Below are 19,558 nucleotides of genomic sequence, written 5' to 3'. Positions count from 1 at the left end.
TTGGTTCAGTGGGTTGTGTAGGCTTCCTGGTGGAGGGGACTGGTGCCTGTGTTCTGGTGGATGAGGCTGGATCTTGTCTTTCTGGTGGGCGGGACCACGTCCAGTGGTGTGTTTTAGGGTGTCTGTGAACTTATTATGATTTTAGGAAGCCTCTCTGCTAATGCGTGGGGTTGTGTTCCTGTCTTGCTAGCTGTTTGGCATAGGGTTGTCCAGCACTGTGGCTTGCTGTTCGTTGAGCTGAGCTGGGTCTTAGCATTGAGAGAGAGATCTCTGGGCGAGCTCTCGCCAACTGATGTTATGTGGCGCCGGGAGATGTCTGGTGGTCCAATGTCCTGAACTCAGCTCTCCTACCTCAGAGGCTCAGGCCTGACACCCGGCCCCAAGACCCTGTCAGCCACATGGCTAGGTACGTGGGGAGTTTCTTGCCTTTTGGGAAGTCTGAGGTCTTCTGCCAGCGTTCAGTAGGTGTTCTGCAGTAGTTGTTCCACATGTAAATGTATTTTTGAAGTATCTGTGGAGAGGAAGGTGATCTCCACGTCTTACTCCCCCGCCATCTTGAATGTCCTCCACAATTCCCTTTTTGATCACATTTCACTTCCTTTCTACGAATTCTAACCATGCCCACCATTTAAGAACTGATTTAACTGTCATTACTTTTTGATAGTATTTTTATTGTAAAATATAAACCTATTTGTATATTTTTAACACTGGAAATATTTGACAAAGCTCAGATTCTTTACCATAATAATAAAGTCATTTTAATGAACTTGTTGTATAATGATTTAACTCTCCCTAATTGTTAAACATTTACTAAGCAGGACTAACCAAGACTTCAATAGATAGTACCATTACATATATGCTGTGCCTATAAAGATATGGCATAATGGTAATATCTAGAATATTAGTGTGTCTATTTGAGAGGACCATTGCTGAAAATAGATATTTCAAATTTTCTTGGTATAGGATTTGAAATGTGTAGCAATTTGCAATGAAATTTGTTATTAGAGGCAAAAATATCACCAATCCTTTTTGTAATTTGGAAGCACTTAGGTCACTCTCTCTATATTATTATACTTCTTTGCTCTCCCAACTCTTTGCTTACATTTTTTAGCTTAGACTGCACACTGGCCTGCAACTGTTAATTTACATCTCTGCCAGTCCCTAGGCTGTGAATAACATAAGGGCAAAATATGATTCATTCATCTTTGGGTCCTGAGTTACTGGCACACCTATAGAGTTCAACTAGACAGCACATGCATTTTATAAGAATGTTTAAATTTAAAGAGGTTAAGTGATTTGCCTCAGAAAATAAAACTGCATGTTGACAACAACAAAAAACAGAAACAAACAAACAAACAAAAAAACAGATGGTGAGCTGGCTTTGGCCTGGGGGATGTCTTTCTGGACCCCTGTGACAGAGTGATGTGCACATGTACATAATGACTATCGAGGGTTTCTTCTCAGATAGTCTTGGAATAGTTCTAGGAATTTAGTTGGAAAGCGAGCAAAGAAGGATGAGGAGGAATGCGGATTCCTCTCCCTGGCAGCTTACGCCCATTTCCATAGAGCATTTATGGAGGACCTACCAGGTGCAAGGCTTTGTGTGGCTAGCGTGACTCTATCTCAGGTAATTCAGCCACGGGCCCTGGAAGGTGGATGTTAGTTTCCCACTTAACACTAGTGTCTGGCACAGCCACCTCTCAAAAAAGCAGAGCTATTATTATTATTCCTTTTGGAGGAGGAAACAAAAGTAAGAATAAAACAGGCTGGGATCAGGGGTTTAGTAACACCCGCAACGAAATCATAACCAGGGTATTTCTTGGCCCTGATTTTGTTCATCAAGTGAACAGCAAGGTTCAGAATGAAGCCTAGAGGCTTCTCAATCATAAAGAAGCATCCGTACACCCAGTAGACCCTGCTTATCTCAGGAGCAAAGGTACCTCACACACCTAGAACATCCACTTCAATGGATTTTCTCCCTACCTGTCCCCAGGTTTCCTGGTGATGACAGCCCCACCACCTTCAGCAACCTGACCAGAGTAAGGTCCCTGCCACAGGCTGTGGCTGAGTCCAAAGCATTCCTTTACCTGTTTTTCAGGTGACAGGCCTGACACGGCCATGTAGGTGCTGCCAATGGTCTTAATCTTTTCAATGTCTTGAAACCGGTCTTCACCAAGCAGCTGAAATAGATCCAGGCAACAGTGTCAGTCCTGGTATCTGTGCTTCCAGCAGCCTGGGGCTCCTGGAAGCAGGCCCCTGTCTCACAGTGAGGACTACCTCGGACTGGTTTAGCATCCTTGAGGTAGCCACTTTTCTCTCTGAGAATCAAGCATTCAGGCTCTCAGCAGATATTTATTGAGCACCTGCTAAGTGCCAAGTGCCGAGATGGGTGTGACCAGATACTCTTTAAGGACTAGATCTGTTTCTAAGAATCTTTGAGATAAACAAAGCTATCTTATTAGTTTAAAGAAGAAATTGCCAATATTCCCAAATCCATCAACACATCCTTTTGGCTTTACTCTCAGCATGTATTTAAAAATCTTAGCATTTCCTGCCAGTACCCTGGTCTAAACCACCATTAGTTTACACCTGGTTATTGTATTGCAATAACGTACCTAATCCCAGTCCTTACCTCCACACTCCCAGCATGGCAGCCAGAGTGATCCTGTTTAAATGGAAGTCAGACCATGTCCCTGCTCTGTGGCTTCCCGTTCTACTCAGGGTCAAAGCCAGAGTCTTCATCATGCCCTGTAAGACCTGCCATGCCCTGTCCCCTTCACTCACTCTGTTCCAGCCACACTGACCTCCTTGCTGATCCTAACAAGCCAGGCCTGTTTCTGCCTCAGGACCTTTGCATTTGCTGTTCCCGTTAGGACGCTCTTCCTTTAGACAACTACATGGCTCATCCATCACCTCTTCCAGGTCTTTCCTCAAATGTCATCCCAGTGGGGTCTTGCTGATCACCCCATGCAAAACTGAACACAATATCCTGTCCCCACATACATACCTCATCTTCTTCCTGCTTTATCTTCTCTCCTTAGCACTTATCCCTGACTGTGCTTATTTATTGTCATCTTTCCTACTAAAATGTAAAATTCCTGGAGGCAGGTATTTTTGCCTGTCGTATTTACTACTCAGCACCTAGACAGAGCCTAGCACACAGTAGGGATAAATGAATACCTGTATGGAAGAATGGGTACCATCCTTGCCATTTCCTCCATCCTCACCTGCAGTTTGGATTTTAATGCTAAGGAAGGGAAACCTTGGTCTCTTTTTTAGCAACTGTGCTAAGAGAATAATGCTCTCTCTGCTTGTCCCCCCACCCCAAAAGTCCATGTCTTAGTCCCTGGAACCTGTGGATATGTTACCTTACATAGTAAAAAGGACTTTGCATTTGTGATTAAGTGAATGATTTTGTGATGGGGCAATTTCCTGGGTTATCTGTGTGGGCTTGTAATAGGGAAGAACAAATCTGACTCCATATCTGATCCGTTTCTTTTACTTTAACCTTTGCATTCTATTGCTTTTGCTATAAGTTAATCACTAAAGTGATGCTGCCTATGGGCTTAAAGTATACATAACGGCCCATCTCCAGGAACCCTGCCTCTCATGCCTGAGGGTTAAGCTAAAATACCTTACTTTAAGCTCACGGGAAACATCCTGACCAGGCTCACCTATGAATGGCTGAAGGAAAGAGGAAATTAACACATCCCTTCCGGGTCTGGCGGGAACCAGGACATATACAAAAACGTACTGCTTTCTTTTCTTTTTACTTTGCCTCCTTACTTCCCCCTCTTTCTTCTATAAAAGAAACTAGCATCCAAACCCAGGCAAGATGGTTCTTTAGGACACTAGTCCACCATCTTCTCTGTATGCTGGCTTTCTGAATGAAGTTGCTATTTCTTGTCCCAGCAACTCATCTCTCCATTTATTGGCCTGTCTTGTGGCAAGCAGTATGAGCTTGGACCCAGTAATGGGCTCAATGGAATCACAAGCGTTCTTGTAAGTGAAAGAGGAAGGTAGGAGGCAGAGAAGATGTGACGGAGGAAGCAGAAGTCAGAGTGATATGATTGCTGGCTTTAAAGACAGAGAAAGGGGCCACAAGCCAAGCAGGACAGGGGCCTATAGAAGCTGGAAAAGGCAAAGAAAGAATTCTCCCCTGGAGCTTCCAGAAGCAACACTGCCCTGCTGGCACCTTGATTAGCCCTGTGAGATCCATTCTGGATTCTGACCTCTAATCTATAAGAGGATGAATTGCTGTTATTTCAAGCCACTAACTTTGTGGTCATTTGTTACAGCAGCCGTGGGAAGCTAATTCAGCAACTACTCGCTGAGCTTCTACTGTCTGATACGTCTGACGAGCAAGACACATGAGGTCCTAGCCACCAGGGAATCAACAGCCCAGGCAGGGGTGTCAGATGTTAGATAAATCATCACACTAACATGTGTCCTAGCTCAATTTTAGTAAAGTTTATGGTGGAAACATACCGGGAGTAGGAATAAAGAGGATGGATGATTTTGATAAAATCTGGAGGATCTGGGACAGTTGCCCTGAGTAAGTGATTTCCAATTTCAGTTGTAAAGAGTGAGGGGGGTTTTTCTAGCAGTGGAGCTTGTGTAGTAGGAGGTGGGGAGCACGGAAGGGGTTGCAGGAGCATCCAGACATGCCTTTGGCTGCCCACCTCCCTCACTCTGCCTGCTTACGGAAGGTGAAACTCTTCCTTTCTCTCTTCTCTTCGGAACTACTTGGCTGAGGGCCAGTTTCAGGTCCAGGCAAAGCCACCTCCTCTTCAGAAGTTGACCAGGAGGCAGCAAGAGGCTTCTCTATTTCACGTACTAACCACACCGCAACTTTATCCACTCTCTAGCTAAAAGCCTCTGGAGTCATAGTGGGGTTCCTAATCAGCCCCTTGTTCATCCTCTAGTCCGCATGGAGCCCCGAGATGTGAGAGGGCTCTTCAGCCTTCGATGAGGTCGGGGCGGGGGTGGGGGGTGAGGAGCCCTGGTGCTCGGCTATTGCACACCCAGTTCTGGAGCATGTGCTCTCTGCAATGTTCAGCCTTCCTCGGAGCCAGGTTCCTGTGGCAACTGCATCAGCAAGAAGAGCAGTATGGTTACTGATGGGTGTCTGGCTGGAGCTTAGTGAGGGCAGAATCTAGAGGGTCTCTTTTGAACCAAAGAAAGAAGGCAGGTCCGGGTGACCCAAGGACCTACGTGAGAAAGGCTGACAGTGCTTGGGGTTGGCAAGCCAGGGAAAGCCTTTTTTTCCCCCGTTCCTGTTGACTACATACTCTTCTTTCTTCCTTCTCCTCTGCTTCCTCTCTTCTTCTTCCTCCCCTTTGCCCCTCTTCTTTTTCTTCCTCCTTCTCATCTCTGCTTCTCCTCTCTCTCCTCTTTCAGCTCTTCCCCATCTCTCCTTTTTCCTCCTTCTGGTCTAGAGCTCAGCCTCCTGGACCAATTCCTTCTCTAAGCCCCTCCAACTTCCCTCTGCAAACACCCATCTCTACCACTAGGGGCGCTGTCCCCCCATCTCTTTATTGGGAAGACTCCAGGGTATCTATGGATACAGTTTGGGCCACCAAGATACAGACTTACTTCACATTTATTTATTTCAGTTTAAAAACATGCAAGGGAGAATTTTTGGGATATGCGGTGCTATAGATTTTAAAATAACACAAAGCTTAATGTCTCCACCTTCAGTCAGATTGAGCTTTTTAATAGAGCTTCTATTTAAAAAAAAATTTGGAAGTATGTTTTGGATTGGACTAGTCCATCATCACCTTACTATTTGCCAGGTGGTTTCCGTCCCCTATGAGTTAAGTAGCTGACTAGTCACTTTAGTAAGCATCTGTTATAAGCATCTCTTATGTTCTAGGCACAGTAGGAGGGCCTGGGGACTTAACAGCATACATAAGAGTATAATTTTTATCTTCACGAGTTAATGGCTTAGCACAGAGAATGGGATAAAGGTACCATTACCACAGAGTCACCCTCCATTCTCCACACTGAAAGGCCCTCTGTACACGTGTACTTACCCCTGACTCCTTGTGAAAAGGGAACTCATGGTTACTTTACCCCTCACTGGACTGTGAATCCAGGAAAGGCAAGAAGTGACCGTGTCTTATTTATCTTGACTCCCATCCTCATTCCTAGGACAACTAACACGGCCATTGTTGAGTTTATGACCTCAAAACCAGCGCCATGAAATGCCAGTTAAGTGAGGATCAACGCACACGGTGATTCAAAATCGAAACAGTATGGCGGACCTGGGTTCAAAACTTGGCTTTGCCACTTAGGGGTGTGTGACAGTGGGCCCTCTTGGTGTCTCTGAATCTCAGCTTTGCTTACTTATAAAACGAAGGCTAATAATTCCTACCCTGTGGCTTTGGTGTGAGGGATAAACAACAACTAAATGTTATATATGGAAAAAGTCAACATGTGGTAGACCCCTGTGGAGATTAGTAAGAGGGGTCTCTGCCCCAGAACTAAGAGGCAGATTTGTACACTGAAGGGTTTCATGCTCTATGATGGAAGATTTTTCAGAGTGTAAGTTTTCCATTGAAAAAAGGGTGACAACATTTACCTGGGTAGAGGGGGGACTAGAAGAGGCTTCGCAAGTAGAGATGATGTTTGAATTGACTGTTAAATGAGTAGTAGGTTTTCTGCTGGCTGTGGAGCCAAGGGAGAGAGGACGGGGTACGGTGAAGGTGGCATAATTTCTAGGCGGAAAGAGCAGTATGTGAAACTGCCAGTTGGGCTTGTGATGGCTTCTAAGTAGTGAGATGGTGCTGGATGGTGGACCAGGTGGCATATGGCGGGAGGTAAGGCTGGAGAGGATACAGGAGCAGTAAGTGCAAAGCCTCGGTGGCCTTCTGAGGAACTGGCAAAAGGAGACACCAATGGGTTTTGGGTTTCAAAGGAATGTGACAAAATACTCCAGCTTTTGGTGGTTGGTGATGGTCAGACGCAGGAGGGTGAATGGTAAGATGACTGTGCTCATCCAGGTGAGAAACAATATGGCCTAAAGCAAGACAAGGGCAGCTTTGACTGTGAGACGGTGAGGGGCAGACCTGAGGGCTATGCAGAAGAAGGACTCCACAGGACTCTCTAGATGGAAGGTGGGGATTAAGGGAGAGAACTTTGTTTCGGGTGATGGAGTAGATGCCGTTGGTACCCAACTCAGCTCTCCTTTATGGGGTCATCCTCCAGGGTGCCATCAGGGCTGGCTGCTGACAATGTATTGCTGTACCCATTTTTCGGGAAGGGCCCTGGAAGCCCCCTGGCTGGCAATGCCTGGGAGCTCACACATACCCACCAGGGCAGCCCATGGCCGATGGCTGACCAATACAGGTGTACAAAAGCCTTGCCTAAATGGCAACCACTCTGTGGTACCACTTATACTCCTGAGCTCCCTGGGGGATCAGGCTAAGGAGGCTAGACGTTAGCTGAACCCACCTTTTTGCTTGGCCTCTTCCCTGGCATTTTCTCAATTACTCACTAACTTCCCATCTCAGGTTTAGGCATGTGGATGGACACAGGTGTCCTACTTCAAGCTGGGGGGTGAGGAGGGGAAGACCCACTCCTGCTAAGTCTATTAACGTAAATAAATTTCAGCATGAGTATCCCCCTTGTTCCTGGAAACCGGAAGAAGAAAGTACCATCTGGGGTATGTTTATATTTTGATTAGGTCTCTGACCACACGCTAATTGATGGTTTTATCTTTGGTAATTTGAGCAGATGAGAAATGTCCCCATCGGTGCCCAGTCTCTGTGGTGCCAGTGCCTGCGTAGCACTGGCCTCCGATCAAGTCCTGGTTTTGCCATTTGCTAGTTATGGGACATTGGGTTAAGTTTCTAGCCTCTTTGAAGCTTACATTCCTGATCCTCCAGGAGCGATGACGGGGTTTATCTTGTGTGATAATTGTGTTAACTAAATTAGATGATACATGTTTGTGTTTACAATGCAGTCTGGAATTCTTTAAGTGCAGAAAATCGGTTACAATGAACGACCCAATGCTGTGACAACACTCATGCTTATTTGTGATTGTAAATTTCTCAGGCTTCTGTTTACCTCATCGAAGTCGGCGATGATCTCATTCAGCAGGCGTAGGCATTCCACTCCTTGGTTGTTCATTTCAGTCTGAGAGTAGAAGTCTGCAAACCCTGGGATGGAGGCAAACATCACCCCAACGGCATCATAGGATTGAGAATACAGCTCCTGGACAGAGAGACACACAGAGGGAGCCAGAAACAGTCATCAGAGGGGAGGGTCTGCGGTGATGCTCCCGTGTGTACCTGCCCCTGCAGGCATGCACAGGTACCCACAGAGAGGACAGAGAATGGGGGCTCTGACATCATCTCGTCGACACCTTAGCGTCACCACCATGTGGAACGCGACCATTGAAAATTCATGGTCTCCAGCCTCAGCTGGGCCCAGAGTTCTGCCTGCCCATCATTTTGTCCTTGGTCAGCTTCCTTTTCTGTTCTCCCCAGTGGCTAGCCCCAACACACACCGCTCTCCTTAGCTTCGCCGTCCACTTGATTCCCCTCAGTAGACGATCTTGTCTCTGAGGCTCTCACGTTCCATACTCATACAATCAGGTAGTTCATTGTACTTTCATCTCTTCTGCTGCAACTCCAGACAATGCATTTTCCCTTCTCCTGACGAAGATCAATGCTTCTTCCTCATCTCTCGACCCCCCTCTAACTTCTTCAGCAACGTCCTCCTACAGTGATCCTTTTCTTTCTTCTTTCTTTCTCCTCTCCTCCTCCACTTCCTGTAAGTGTCTCCTCTAACAAAAAGTACAAGGTGCCCTGGAGCCTGCATACACTTGTGACTACCAACCTATCTCTCTTCATTCTCATCCGTACTCCTCAAACTAGTTTTGTCCACTGCCTATTTCTACTTCTCTCCATGTCCATTCACATCTCAGGCTGAAATGAAATGAAACTGGAGCAGGTCAGACTGCCAGCCAAAATGGGAAAACCTCTACACAAATCCCTGTCCAAGTCTTCCTGGACGCTCCTGCAAATTGGTGTGGTGATCACACCCAAGTTCATAAATCTCCTGACTTTCTATGCTCTAGTTATACCGCATCTGTTTTCCTTGTGCCTGGCCCCTTCAAGGATTTATTTTCTGCTTATCTGCTGTCTTAAATGTTGGCGATTGCTATGGTTCTGTCCTTGACTCCCTGCGTGGTTCCAAGTTTACGTACTTCCCTGGGCTATCTCGTTCACTCTCAGCCTTTCATGTGTCAGTGTCTAAAATCTTATTTCCAAGTCGGTTCTCCTTGGGCTTCAAGCTCCTGTGTCTCATGCTGGGTTGCCCTGGCACTCCTCGAATCATAAATGCTGCACCTGAGTGCATTTCCTCTCCACCTAAACCTGCTCCTGATCCTTCATTCTCTGACTCAGTTGGTGGCACCAGCATTGACAAGTCATCAAAGTTAGAAACCCTCAGACTCAACCCTCTTTCTGCCCCATCATATTCAGATTCAATAAATTACCAAGGCTGCCTGGGTTTCTTTGCGTCTCCTAAATATTTTTTTCTAACCCTCCCATCATTTCTTTCTATCAGACCCTTCCTGCTTTCCTCCTTGACTATTAATATGAGAGCCTAGTCCTGGGTTCAGGACTGGTCTTATCTCATCCAGAGGCATGTTCCGTATGGCAGCCAGAGTGATATTTCAATGATACAATATTGACCATGGCTCTCCTATTCTTAAAGCCCTCCAACTGCCCTCAGGACAAAGCTGAGACACATGAGCATGACATATATTCACATATTCCTGCACTCCCCTCCTCCTGTCTCTTCAGCTTCATTGCCTGCAATTCCCTGTGTTGGACCTTGTGTCCCAGAAACACCGAAGCATTTGTACTTTTTGTGCCCACTGTAGCGGATGCTGTAGGTGCCCTGCCTGCTTTCTCTCTTCCAAGGTCCGGCAGTCAGCCAGCCCTTGCGTTTCTTTGCATGGAGCTTTTCAGTGGCCGCTAGAGGGCACTCTGCCCATGTGAGCTGCAGGCTGAAAGCTCCAGGAAATCAATGCCCCCCTCAGGAGCTGCTCTTAACAAATGACTGATGGGAACCGGTGTAGAGTCCTCAACAACTTCACGCCTTGGGCCAGATAACTCTGAGGGATGCTTTCTACACCACTGTCCGAATTCTCCACTGGGATTCAGCTCCAGTCGCCCACAGAGGTAACTAGTCTGATAATGCCTCATTAATGGGTTACTTTCCTTTCCATACCTTCCTTCTTACTCTCCTGTCTACCTGGGTGGGTTTCCTGGGACCACTTCCAAGCAGATTACTTGCACTCGAATCTTTGTCTGAAGGTATGCTTCTGGAAGAAGCGAAACGAAGATGCATACGCTTCAATGCTTTCATTTTTACTATCTGTCCCTGGATGGGATATGTCCTTCCTTCCTTGCAATTAGCATCCCTAAGCAGGCTAACTCTTGTTTTCTGCCTTCACTAGCCACCTAGGTACCCTGTCTTCCTACAAACCTTCCCAGACTCACCGATGGGGGCAGGAGGCTGACTCGGGCTGTGGCAGCACCTGGGTAACTCTACAAGGAGCCCTCACCACCTGCATTATTGCCTTTAAAATGTCCATCTCTTCCTTTATGTGTGGAGTCTGCGAGGGCAAAGACTCCATGCCATTTGTATCTTAGTGCATTGAAATCATCCAATTAGTATGCTTTGGATGTCTGCAATGTAATGCATGCCCTATACAGGGTCTGGTACGAGGTAAACATTCAACATTTTGTTGAGTTAATGACTCCTTAGCCTGTGTAGGAAACACTAAAGCTTACGAAGCACTTTCATATGAATTCAATGCTTTAGCCCTTGCAATTACCCCATGAAGTAGGTACGATTATTATACCCACTCTACAGATCAGGAAGATGAACAGGGAGGAGTTAAGACATTGGGATCATGCTGTTGGTAGCAGAAGAGAGGGAGTTACAGACGTCCAGGGTCTTCCTCTCTCTGCATACCTGGGTGAAAAATGGTGTCCCTGATTCATGATCAGTTGACTTGAGCTTAAGTGTAGATGGATCTGAACGGATGCTTTCATTAGTCCTTGTTCAAAAGAGCAGAGGTGGCTGGTGACCAGCTGGATTGGGTTGGGTTGGGGGGCAGTGCGGATTGTAGCCAAGGAGCAGAGCAATGGTACATGGCTTTCTGAGGCTGGGCCGTTCACCTTGGCCTTGAACAATGGAGTGATACTGCAGGAGGAGTCTGACAGTCTGCTGTATGGGTCCAAGAACCTGCATAAGCAAACCTACAGAACCGCATCCTCCAAATGGCTGTGATACGGTGGGGAAAAAAAACTCCGTTGACTCAGTTTCCTATTGTATTAGTTTGCTCAAGCTGCCATAACAAAGTGCCACAGACTGGGTGGCTTAAATATCAGAAGTTTATTTTCTCACAGTTCTGGAGTCTTGGGAGTCTAAGATCAAGGTGTTGGCAGGGCTGCTTCCTCCTGAGGGTGCTGCCCTTGGCTTACACATGGCCTTCGTCTCCCTGTATCTTCCTATGGTGTCTCTTCGATGTGTGTCTGTGTCCTAATTTCCTCTTCTTATAAGGACACCAGGCACATTAGGTGACCTCATTCTCCTTCCCCCTCCCTCGGGTCTTCTACCCAGTGTCCCCTGTTGATGACCCCCAGCTGGGTGTCAGAGGGCTTGCAGGGTCGTTGACGTGGCCCATGCAGGTCGGCCCCTCCCCCTCCAAGCCAGCAGGGAGAAGGGGGCGGGGGGACTTGGAGGGGCACTTGGGAGAGCTCCAGCCACCTGCCCACACCTTTCAAGATGTCCCCATCAATTGACTTGCTCCAATCAACCACTGTGAGTGTGCCATCTGTTTCTTTCTATTTTTGGTTCAAAGAAGATAAAAACACTGTAAACTGGGGAGGGATTGATGAGTATAGAAGGCTATTATTGTTTTATCGTCATCCGCCTCTGGCTGGATGTACAGGTTTGGGCTTCGCAGAGGATTCTGAGTGTATGAACGCTTCCCCCTCCGCCCCCGACTCGGAAGCCAAGATGAAGACTTTGGTCTCCACTTTGCGCAGGGAGCCAGAGTCCAGTCCTTCACCGGCCCAAGCCTGTCTGATTCCAAGCCCTGTGTGTCTTATACTAAGTTAAGCCACCTCTCTGCAGGGGAGAAACAATCTCTGAGACTCTTGTCCTTATTAGCAGCCTCAGGTCTCCACTCAAACGTCATGTCCTCAGAGAGACCTTCCGTGACGCCCCAGTGTAAATGCCCCCTCCTCACACATGCTGTTCCCTTATTTAGCTTCTTCTACCCTCACAGAACTTAGCACTACCAGGCTCTACGTTACATATTTATTCATTTTAATGTCTGTTTTCCGAGGAAAACATGTGCCTCAGAACAGAAAGGACGTTGCCTTCTTTGTTCACCGTTTGAACCCCAGGATCTAGAATTAACACCTGGCACATGGTTGGCCCTCAAGAAATCCTTGCTGGACGAATGACTGAATGAGTGGCTGAGAGGTGGGGCTGGGAGTGGGGAAAAGTAGAAAAAGTAATGATGGCTCATATTTGTCAGAAATAATAATAGCAACAACCGGAATGCTCGTAAAATGTGCCAAACCCCGCTTAAGCCCTTTACGCATAATAACACATGTAAAGGTTGTAACACACAGTTGGGAAGTACTGTTACTTTGGAGATGAGGAAAATGAGGTCCGGAGAGGTTCACCACTTGTTTCATGGTCACAAAATAATGAGAGGAAGAGCCAGGACTGAACACAAAGCACCAGACTTTCAAGTGCACCAAAGGACTTTTCTCTATTGAGCCCCCCTTACAGCCGGCTGCATTGGACACTTCACGTGCTCTTACCCAGCTGAATTCTCACACCAGCTCAGCAAGGTTGGTATTATTTCCTCATCAGCTGGATGACAAAATGGACTCAGAGAGGTTGGGTAAGCTGCCCCAAGTCACACAGCTAGTTAGTGGCAGAGATGGAATTTGTGCTGTGTGGACTGTCCAGCACCTGAGACAGCTGCCCTTGTCAGTGTCCTTTCAGCAGGTCTAATAAGCCAGGATGAGTGAGCAGGTTTCCTGGGACTCAGCGAGAGCCTGCCTGACACTGATGACCCAGCCCAGCTGGCCTTATCAGCAAGAAAGTCCCTGCCTGGGGTGGTGAGTGCTATTCTAAGCCGAGAGGCCAGTGGTATAGCAGAAGCTGCCAGAACCTCTGTGTGGGTGACACAGAGGTTGGCCCTGGAGCAGACCAGAGAGGTCGGCCCTGGAACAGACTCAGACAGGATGCTCCGGAGGGCAAGGCTCTGCCCACTGCCCTATGCTTGGATGGTTTGAGCCATCTCTTGTCCCTGCTCCCCCTTCTCTGCCTCTCACACCCTAACAGCAAGGTGGAGGGAAAAAAAACCAAAATTCGGCTTTGAAGTTACACCTACCTGGACTTGAATTCCAGCTCACTACGCACTAGCTTTGTGACCTTGGGCAAGTTCCTTTACTTCTCTGAGCCTCAGCTTCTTCATCGATAAAATAGGGATAATCATTCTTATCTCCTTATTGCCTGCATCCATGAGCACCGCTGTTGCCCCATGAAAGCTGGAACCCAAACTCACATATGTCCCCCAATCAGATATTCAGAGGTTTGTATCACAGTTCAGGTTTGTAGCAAGAGGAGAAGATAAAAATGCCTCTTATGGAAACAGAGCACGAAATTGGGAGTTCTTGCAGGCTACAGCTGTCCTGCCTCTGTCTGTCACCCCTTCACATCTTACACTACTCTGCCTGTGTCTCCTACACACACACACACACACACACACACACACACACTGAAGTTTTCCACGCATACATTCCTATTTACACACATCCCAGTCCTTCCGAATACCTACCCAGTATAAGCCCTGCCACACAGACACCTCCCATAACCATCATACACACACGTACACACTCCCTCATCTGGACAAACTCCCGGGGCAGCATGGGTAGCAGCACGGTAAGGGGGTAACGTGGCACAGCTGGAAGAAACCTGAGGGACTGGATTAGAGTCACAGCTTAAATAGAGGAACATCACAGACCTCTCTGAACCCCAGTTTCTTCATCACTAACGTGGGGATGATAGAACTCTCCTCTTACGGTTGTGAATAGGATGAAAGATCATTTTCATCCATGGCCTGTCTTAGTACCTGGCACACAGTAGGTGTTCAGAAAACGGTATTACATCATAATGTGTAGATTCTCCAGGCAATGTGAACATTTCCTCTGTTTAAGCCTAGCCGAGTACGAACTGTTTAAATATTTATAAAACCACAAATAAGCTTGACAAGACTTTCTACTGAAAATGTCTTATACGTGGGATTAAGGCTGAACCTGACATTTATTTTGCTCCGTGGGGGTTTGGCCCGAGTAACAGCTGATGACCTGGGCTCTTGGTATCTCTGGTCGGTTTCCTGACTTTCGGGATGAAGCCAGTGCGTTCTTGCTCTTCCCCGCTGGTTCCAATATCTCTTTGCTTTGGTGTCTCGACTGAAAGGAGCTTTCCTTTCGTATCTTTTTGGGTCTTCCCTCTGAGGGCTCCGGTGTTTATCTGCTCCTCCTGGTGGTCGTGGTTGATGTACAACGACATTCTCTCTGCTTTCCTGGCTTTGTTAAGAAGCTCTGGTAACAAATCCCCTGACCTTAGGGAGCCTTAAGGAAACCAGGCCCGAACCCAGTTCCAGAGAATTCCATTTGTTGAGGGTGTTTGGTGCCTTAATCTGCATCCAAGAGACTCTCAAGGGCCCGAGTTCATCACGAGCTGATTGTTCAAGCAGCACATGACTCATGCCCTTGGCTTCTCTCCCACTGGTCTTTCTGCAGATGCTTGGATGGGAAATGAATGCTGTAGGTCTCCTCCGGTTCTACCCTGAGTCAAAGGTCACAAACCCAAATGTCTTCAGGGGATGAGCAGGTAACAGAAGTGTCAGGATAAGGATGGATAAATTGGAGAGCCCATTCCATGCCTAAAGGCGACAAATCTACCAATTAAAACAAATATGCAAGCCAACCAATCAACCAGCTGCTGGCTTGCTGATCAGATTTGTCTCAGAGGCAGCCGGTTTGTGACCTTTGTCCTATGGCTTTTGCATCCCCTGTTTAGCTTAGTTTGAAAATCCGTATTGGAAGGGCTGTCCTAGTGCAGTCTCCCAGACAACCGACTTTGCCTTTGTAGCATCTCCGCAAGGGCTCTCCCCTCACCACTTGAAAGTTTCAGCAAGGGAACTCACCATTCCAGTTCTTCCACGAACCTTTAATGTGCAGGACCACAGGGGAGGTAAACTGTGCCGCGAGGATCGGTGAGCAAGGCTGATGTGGTCCCTGCCCTTGCGGGTCTCCATCGTCACAAGGTTCCTCATAATGCAGAGTACAGAGGTAGCCCCTGTGGACTGTCCGTGGCCCTAGGTTTACCCTCTGGAGTCTCACTGAGTAAGGCTGGTCCCTCTCATGGGATAACTGTTCAGGCATTTAAAGGCATCTTTCACTTCCCTCTTGAGTTACCTTTTTCTAGGTGGTTAAAGTGTGAGACAAATGGTTTGATTTTTTTTTTTTTTCATTTCTCACCTCCCACATCCACTCCATTATGCAGCCCTATTGATTCCAACTTGTAAAGGTACCTGGAATTCATCCACTTCTCTCCATTTTACTACCAAATCCTAGGCCTCCTCATCAGGCCCTTTCCTGGTCTCTTTTAGGGTTTCCTAACTGGCTTCTGGTCTTGTGACCCATTTATCCATAGTCTATCAGCAGCCAATCGGATTAGGGAACACTTAAATTTTCCAAAGGCTCCCGTGGCACTTAAAAGGGTGCCCCAAACCCTACTATAGTCCATAAGACCTGACTGCCAGGCCCTGGCCCAGGCTTTCCTCATATCACTCACTACCCTTCATCCTTGGAATGGGTCGAATAGCGTACCCCTCAAATTCATGTCCACCCAGAACCTCAGAATGTGCCCTTATTTGGAAACAGGGTCTTTGCAAATGTAATTATAGAGAGAACCCTAAATCTAACGATCAGTTAGATCGTTAGACAAGAGGACATAAGACAAGAGGACACATGTCCTTATAAGGAGGGAGAAGGCCATGTGACCAACGCAGAGGTTAGAGTGATGTGGCCACAAGCCGAGGAGCACTTGAAGACCACCAGAGCTGGAGGAGGAGGAGGGATTCTTCCCTAGAGACTTCAGAGGGAGATTGGTGTTGGCACCTTGATTTCAGACTTCTGGCCTCCAGAACGGTGAGAGAATACATTTCTGCTGTCTTCAGCCATGCAGTTTGTGGTATTTGCTAGAACAGCCTTGGGAAGCTGGTACAATTTCTTACCCTGGCCTCCCTGTTCACCCCAAGCTCATCCTTGTCCTGCACCTCTGCTTGTGCTGTTCTCTCTTTCAGGGATAGTCCCACCTCTTCCCCACTCTCTTGGTATGACTTGGTCCTTCCTATCATCCAGCCACAGGTCAGATGTGGCCTTCTCTAAGCGGTTCCCCTGACCACACCTGCCCTGGCCAGTTGCTACCAGCGGGTGATCTTTGTTCGCCCATCAGAGCACCCGTCATAATGTGAAGTGCCCTCACAATGTGTTTCTGAACTAGGTTGTTATCTGTCTGCCCCTGCTTGAACATAAGCTACATGACGGCAAGTCCTCGTGTATTTAATTCACCGCGAGAGTCCCAGAGCCTTTTAGGGGGCTAGCATGGTGCCTATCCCACAGTCTGTGCCTTATAAATATTTTTTGAATGTTTGTTGTGACTCAGATTCCTGCAAGGTTTAGTTTGCTTTGCTCAGAGAAAGCTGCCCTTTTGTGGTCAAAGGCTAAGCCTTATTTCACTTATTTTAGTGTCCTTAAGCTTCATCCATGTTGTAGCATGTGTCAGAATTTACTTCTTTCTTTTTTTAAAATTAATCAATTAATTAATTATTTATTTATTTATTTGGGCTGCGTTGGGTCTTCGTTGCTGCACGCGGGCTTCCTCTAGTTGTGGCGAGCGGGGTCTACTCTTCGTTGCGGTGCACGGGCTTCTCATTGTGGTGGCTTCTCTTGTTGTGAAGCATGGGCTCTAGGCACACGGGCTTCAGTAGTTGTGGCTCACGGGCTCAGCAGTTGTGGCTCACCGGTTCTAGAGCGCAGGCTCAGTAGTGGCGGCACATGGGCCTAGTTGCTCCGCGGCATGTGGGATCTTCCCGGACCAGGGCTCGAACCCGTGTCCCCCTGCATTGGCAGGCGGATTCTTAACCACTGTGCCACCAGGGAAGTCTCTACTTCTTTTTAAAGACTGAATAACATTCCACTCTATGTGTAGACCACATTTTGCTTATCCATTTGTCTCTTGGGCGCTTTCAACTTTTGGCTGTTTTAAATAATGCCGCTATGAGTATGAACGTGCAAATATCTCCTTGCGACCCTACTTTCAATCCTTTTGGTTATATAACCCCGAACCGGAATTGTTTTATACACACGCACACACACACGCATAAAACTTTAAAATTCCAATTCAGTCTTGCCCTGGAGATCTTACTACATCCATCTTACACATGAGGTACCGGATGCTGGGGAGGCCACGCGTGTATCTCACAGTGCTGGACGGTTTGGGCGGCCTAGCACCACGTGTTTGGCCTGGCCTCCACGCTCGTGGGCTCACAGGAGGAACGGGAAATCCTCCCCGAGCTTGGGACCAGCGGCCAGCGTGTCCAGTCGCAGCCCTCGCGCGGCGACCCTTCCTCCGGGGCCGGGCCAGCCTGGGCTCACCTCATTGTCCCGGTCTTTCTCCAGGAAGTGGCGGGCCACGTGACTGGGTAGGATGTTCCGGAGCATGTTCTCGTTGTGTTCCCTCAGCTCCTTCATCTCGTTGATCTCCTCTTTGGCCTGAACTCGCCAGAGGAAGTCCAGGCGCGCTGTGTACTCCAGCTGCGGTTCAGGGGACAGAAGGGGGAGGAAAGGTTTCAGGCACACACACAAGTGGGAGGCAGACAAGGCTTCTCCAGAACCCCTCACAGACGAAATAGAGCCGAGCTGAACATTCCGGGAGGCCTTTTGCCTGACATGAAGAGATCCGAATGTGATAGATTTTATAGGGCTGTGTACCTCCCCTTCCTAGGGTTATGGCACCTACGATTTTGTAATTGTTTGTGCCCTCCACTGTACTCTAAGTGCTATGAGGTCACGGGTCCCCTCACCAGCTCAGCATCTCGTCCTGACCGTGTAGCAGAGTGCCTGGCACAGGGAAGGTGTTCAGTCACTATTTATTGACTCAACAAATAAGTTACAATAATAAAGACAGCTAACACTTAGAGGGCGCTCACTGGAGGGTACCAGGCACTACGCTAAGGAATATACATATATTAACGCCTTTCATCCACACAACAAACCTCATAGGAAGGTATTATTATAGATCCTTATTTTACAGATGAGAAAACTGAAGCAAGCTGGTTAAGTCACTTGACCAAAGTCACACACTCGTTAGTGGGGAAGCCAGGATTTGAGTTTAACCCCAGAGTCCAGTTCTAGAGCCTGAGCTCAGTCGAGGCAACAAGGAAGAAATGCATGAGCTAATAATGGAAGGATAGTGGATTTAGTTGTGAGACCAATATGGCCTAGAGTCCTGGTCCCACATTCAAGCACTGTAACCTGGCCTAGTACCTACATCTCTGTTTCCTCGTCTCTAAAATTGGGATGAACACTCATGACCAGGCAAGCTGGGAATAGGAATTATTTAGGAAGTTATAGGGTAGAGCATGTGACTCATAGTAGGTATTTAATACCCATTAGTTCCCTCTTGTCCTAGCATCCCTTTTCTTTGGAAAGTGGAGAGCTTCCTTTCTAAAGAATTTCACAAACTATATTCACCACAGCTTTGGGAAATGTCATTATTTCAAAGACTCTAACTATTAAAATGAACAATATGCTGCACCATTAAACACATGGTTAGATGCCCTGAATTCAAGGGCTTAAAAAAATTCAGCTAGCTCTTTTCTTTCGCTTACGTGCAAATCTCAGTGGATGGCAAAAGTATGAGAAAACAGAGGTGCAAGGTTATTCATTCAGCAGAATTTGTAATAGCAAAAGCTGGAAACAATCCAAGTGTTCGTTTTGTTGGTTGAATAAACTATTATATACAGCTATAAAAAGAAACAAAGAATATTTCTCTGTACGTACTTTGATGGGCTGGCCTCTGGAGCGGAGAAATGCATGCAGAGTTTGCCATTATTGATCTAAGGAAAGGACATATCTACGTCTCTCTCTCCATACATACATATATTTCTTAATTTATTTATTAAAACACTGAGGTGTAAAAAACCCATAAAAAATCATTACCGATGAGATGAGGAAGGGAAGCTTGGGGAGAGGCAATAGGGATACAATTTAAACTTTTTAAATGGTATCTTGTTTTATAAACCTGATTTTTGAATCATGGAAATATTTTACTTAATTATAAAACTAAACGGATTTTTTTTTTTTTTTTTTTTTTTTTTGCGGTACGCGGGCCTCTCACTGTTGTGGCCTCTCCCGTTGCGGAGCTCAGGCTCCGG

General features: G+C 47.0%; 1 protein-coding gene across 1 annotated transcript in view; it reads right to left on the bottom strand.

Moving 5' to 3' along the window:
• The window catches only part of ADCY8 (adenylate cyclase 8), a 223,685-nt gene that overhangs the window by 18,111 nt on the left and 186,016 nt on the right, over window positions 1–19,558 (bottom strand). Inside the window, exons 14-16 of the mRNA XM_007101973.2 lie at window positions 17,778–17,936; window positions 8,071–8,217; window positions 2,088–2,180 (exon numbers count right to left, since the gene is read on the bottom strand). Of these exons, the coding sequence (XP_007102035.2) occupies window positions 2,088–2,180; window positions 8,071–8,217; window positions 17,778–17,936 (399 nt within the window). The remainder of the gene's footprint in view (window positions 1–2,087; window positions 2,181–8,070; window positions 8,218–17,777; window positions 17,937–19,558) is intronic.

The sequence above is a fragment of the Physeter macrocephalus genome, chromosome 15 (genome assembly GCF_002837175.3).
Source record: "Physeter macrocephalus isolate SW-GA chromosome 15, ASM283717v5, whole genome shotgun sequence".
Taxonomy (NCBI): Eukaryota; Metazoa; Chordata; class Mammalia; order Artiodactyla; family Physeteridae; genus Physeter; species Physeter macrocephalus.
The sequence above is the reverse complement of the archived record's forward strand: the minus strand, read 5'-3'. Positions and strand labels throughout refer to the sequence as shown.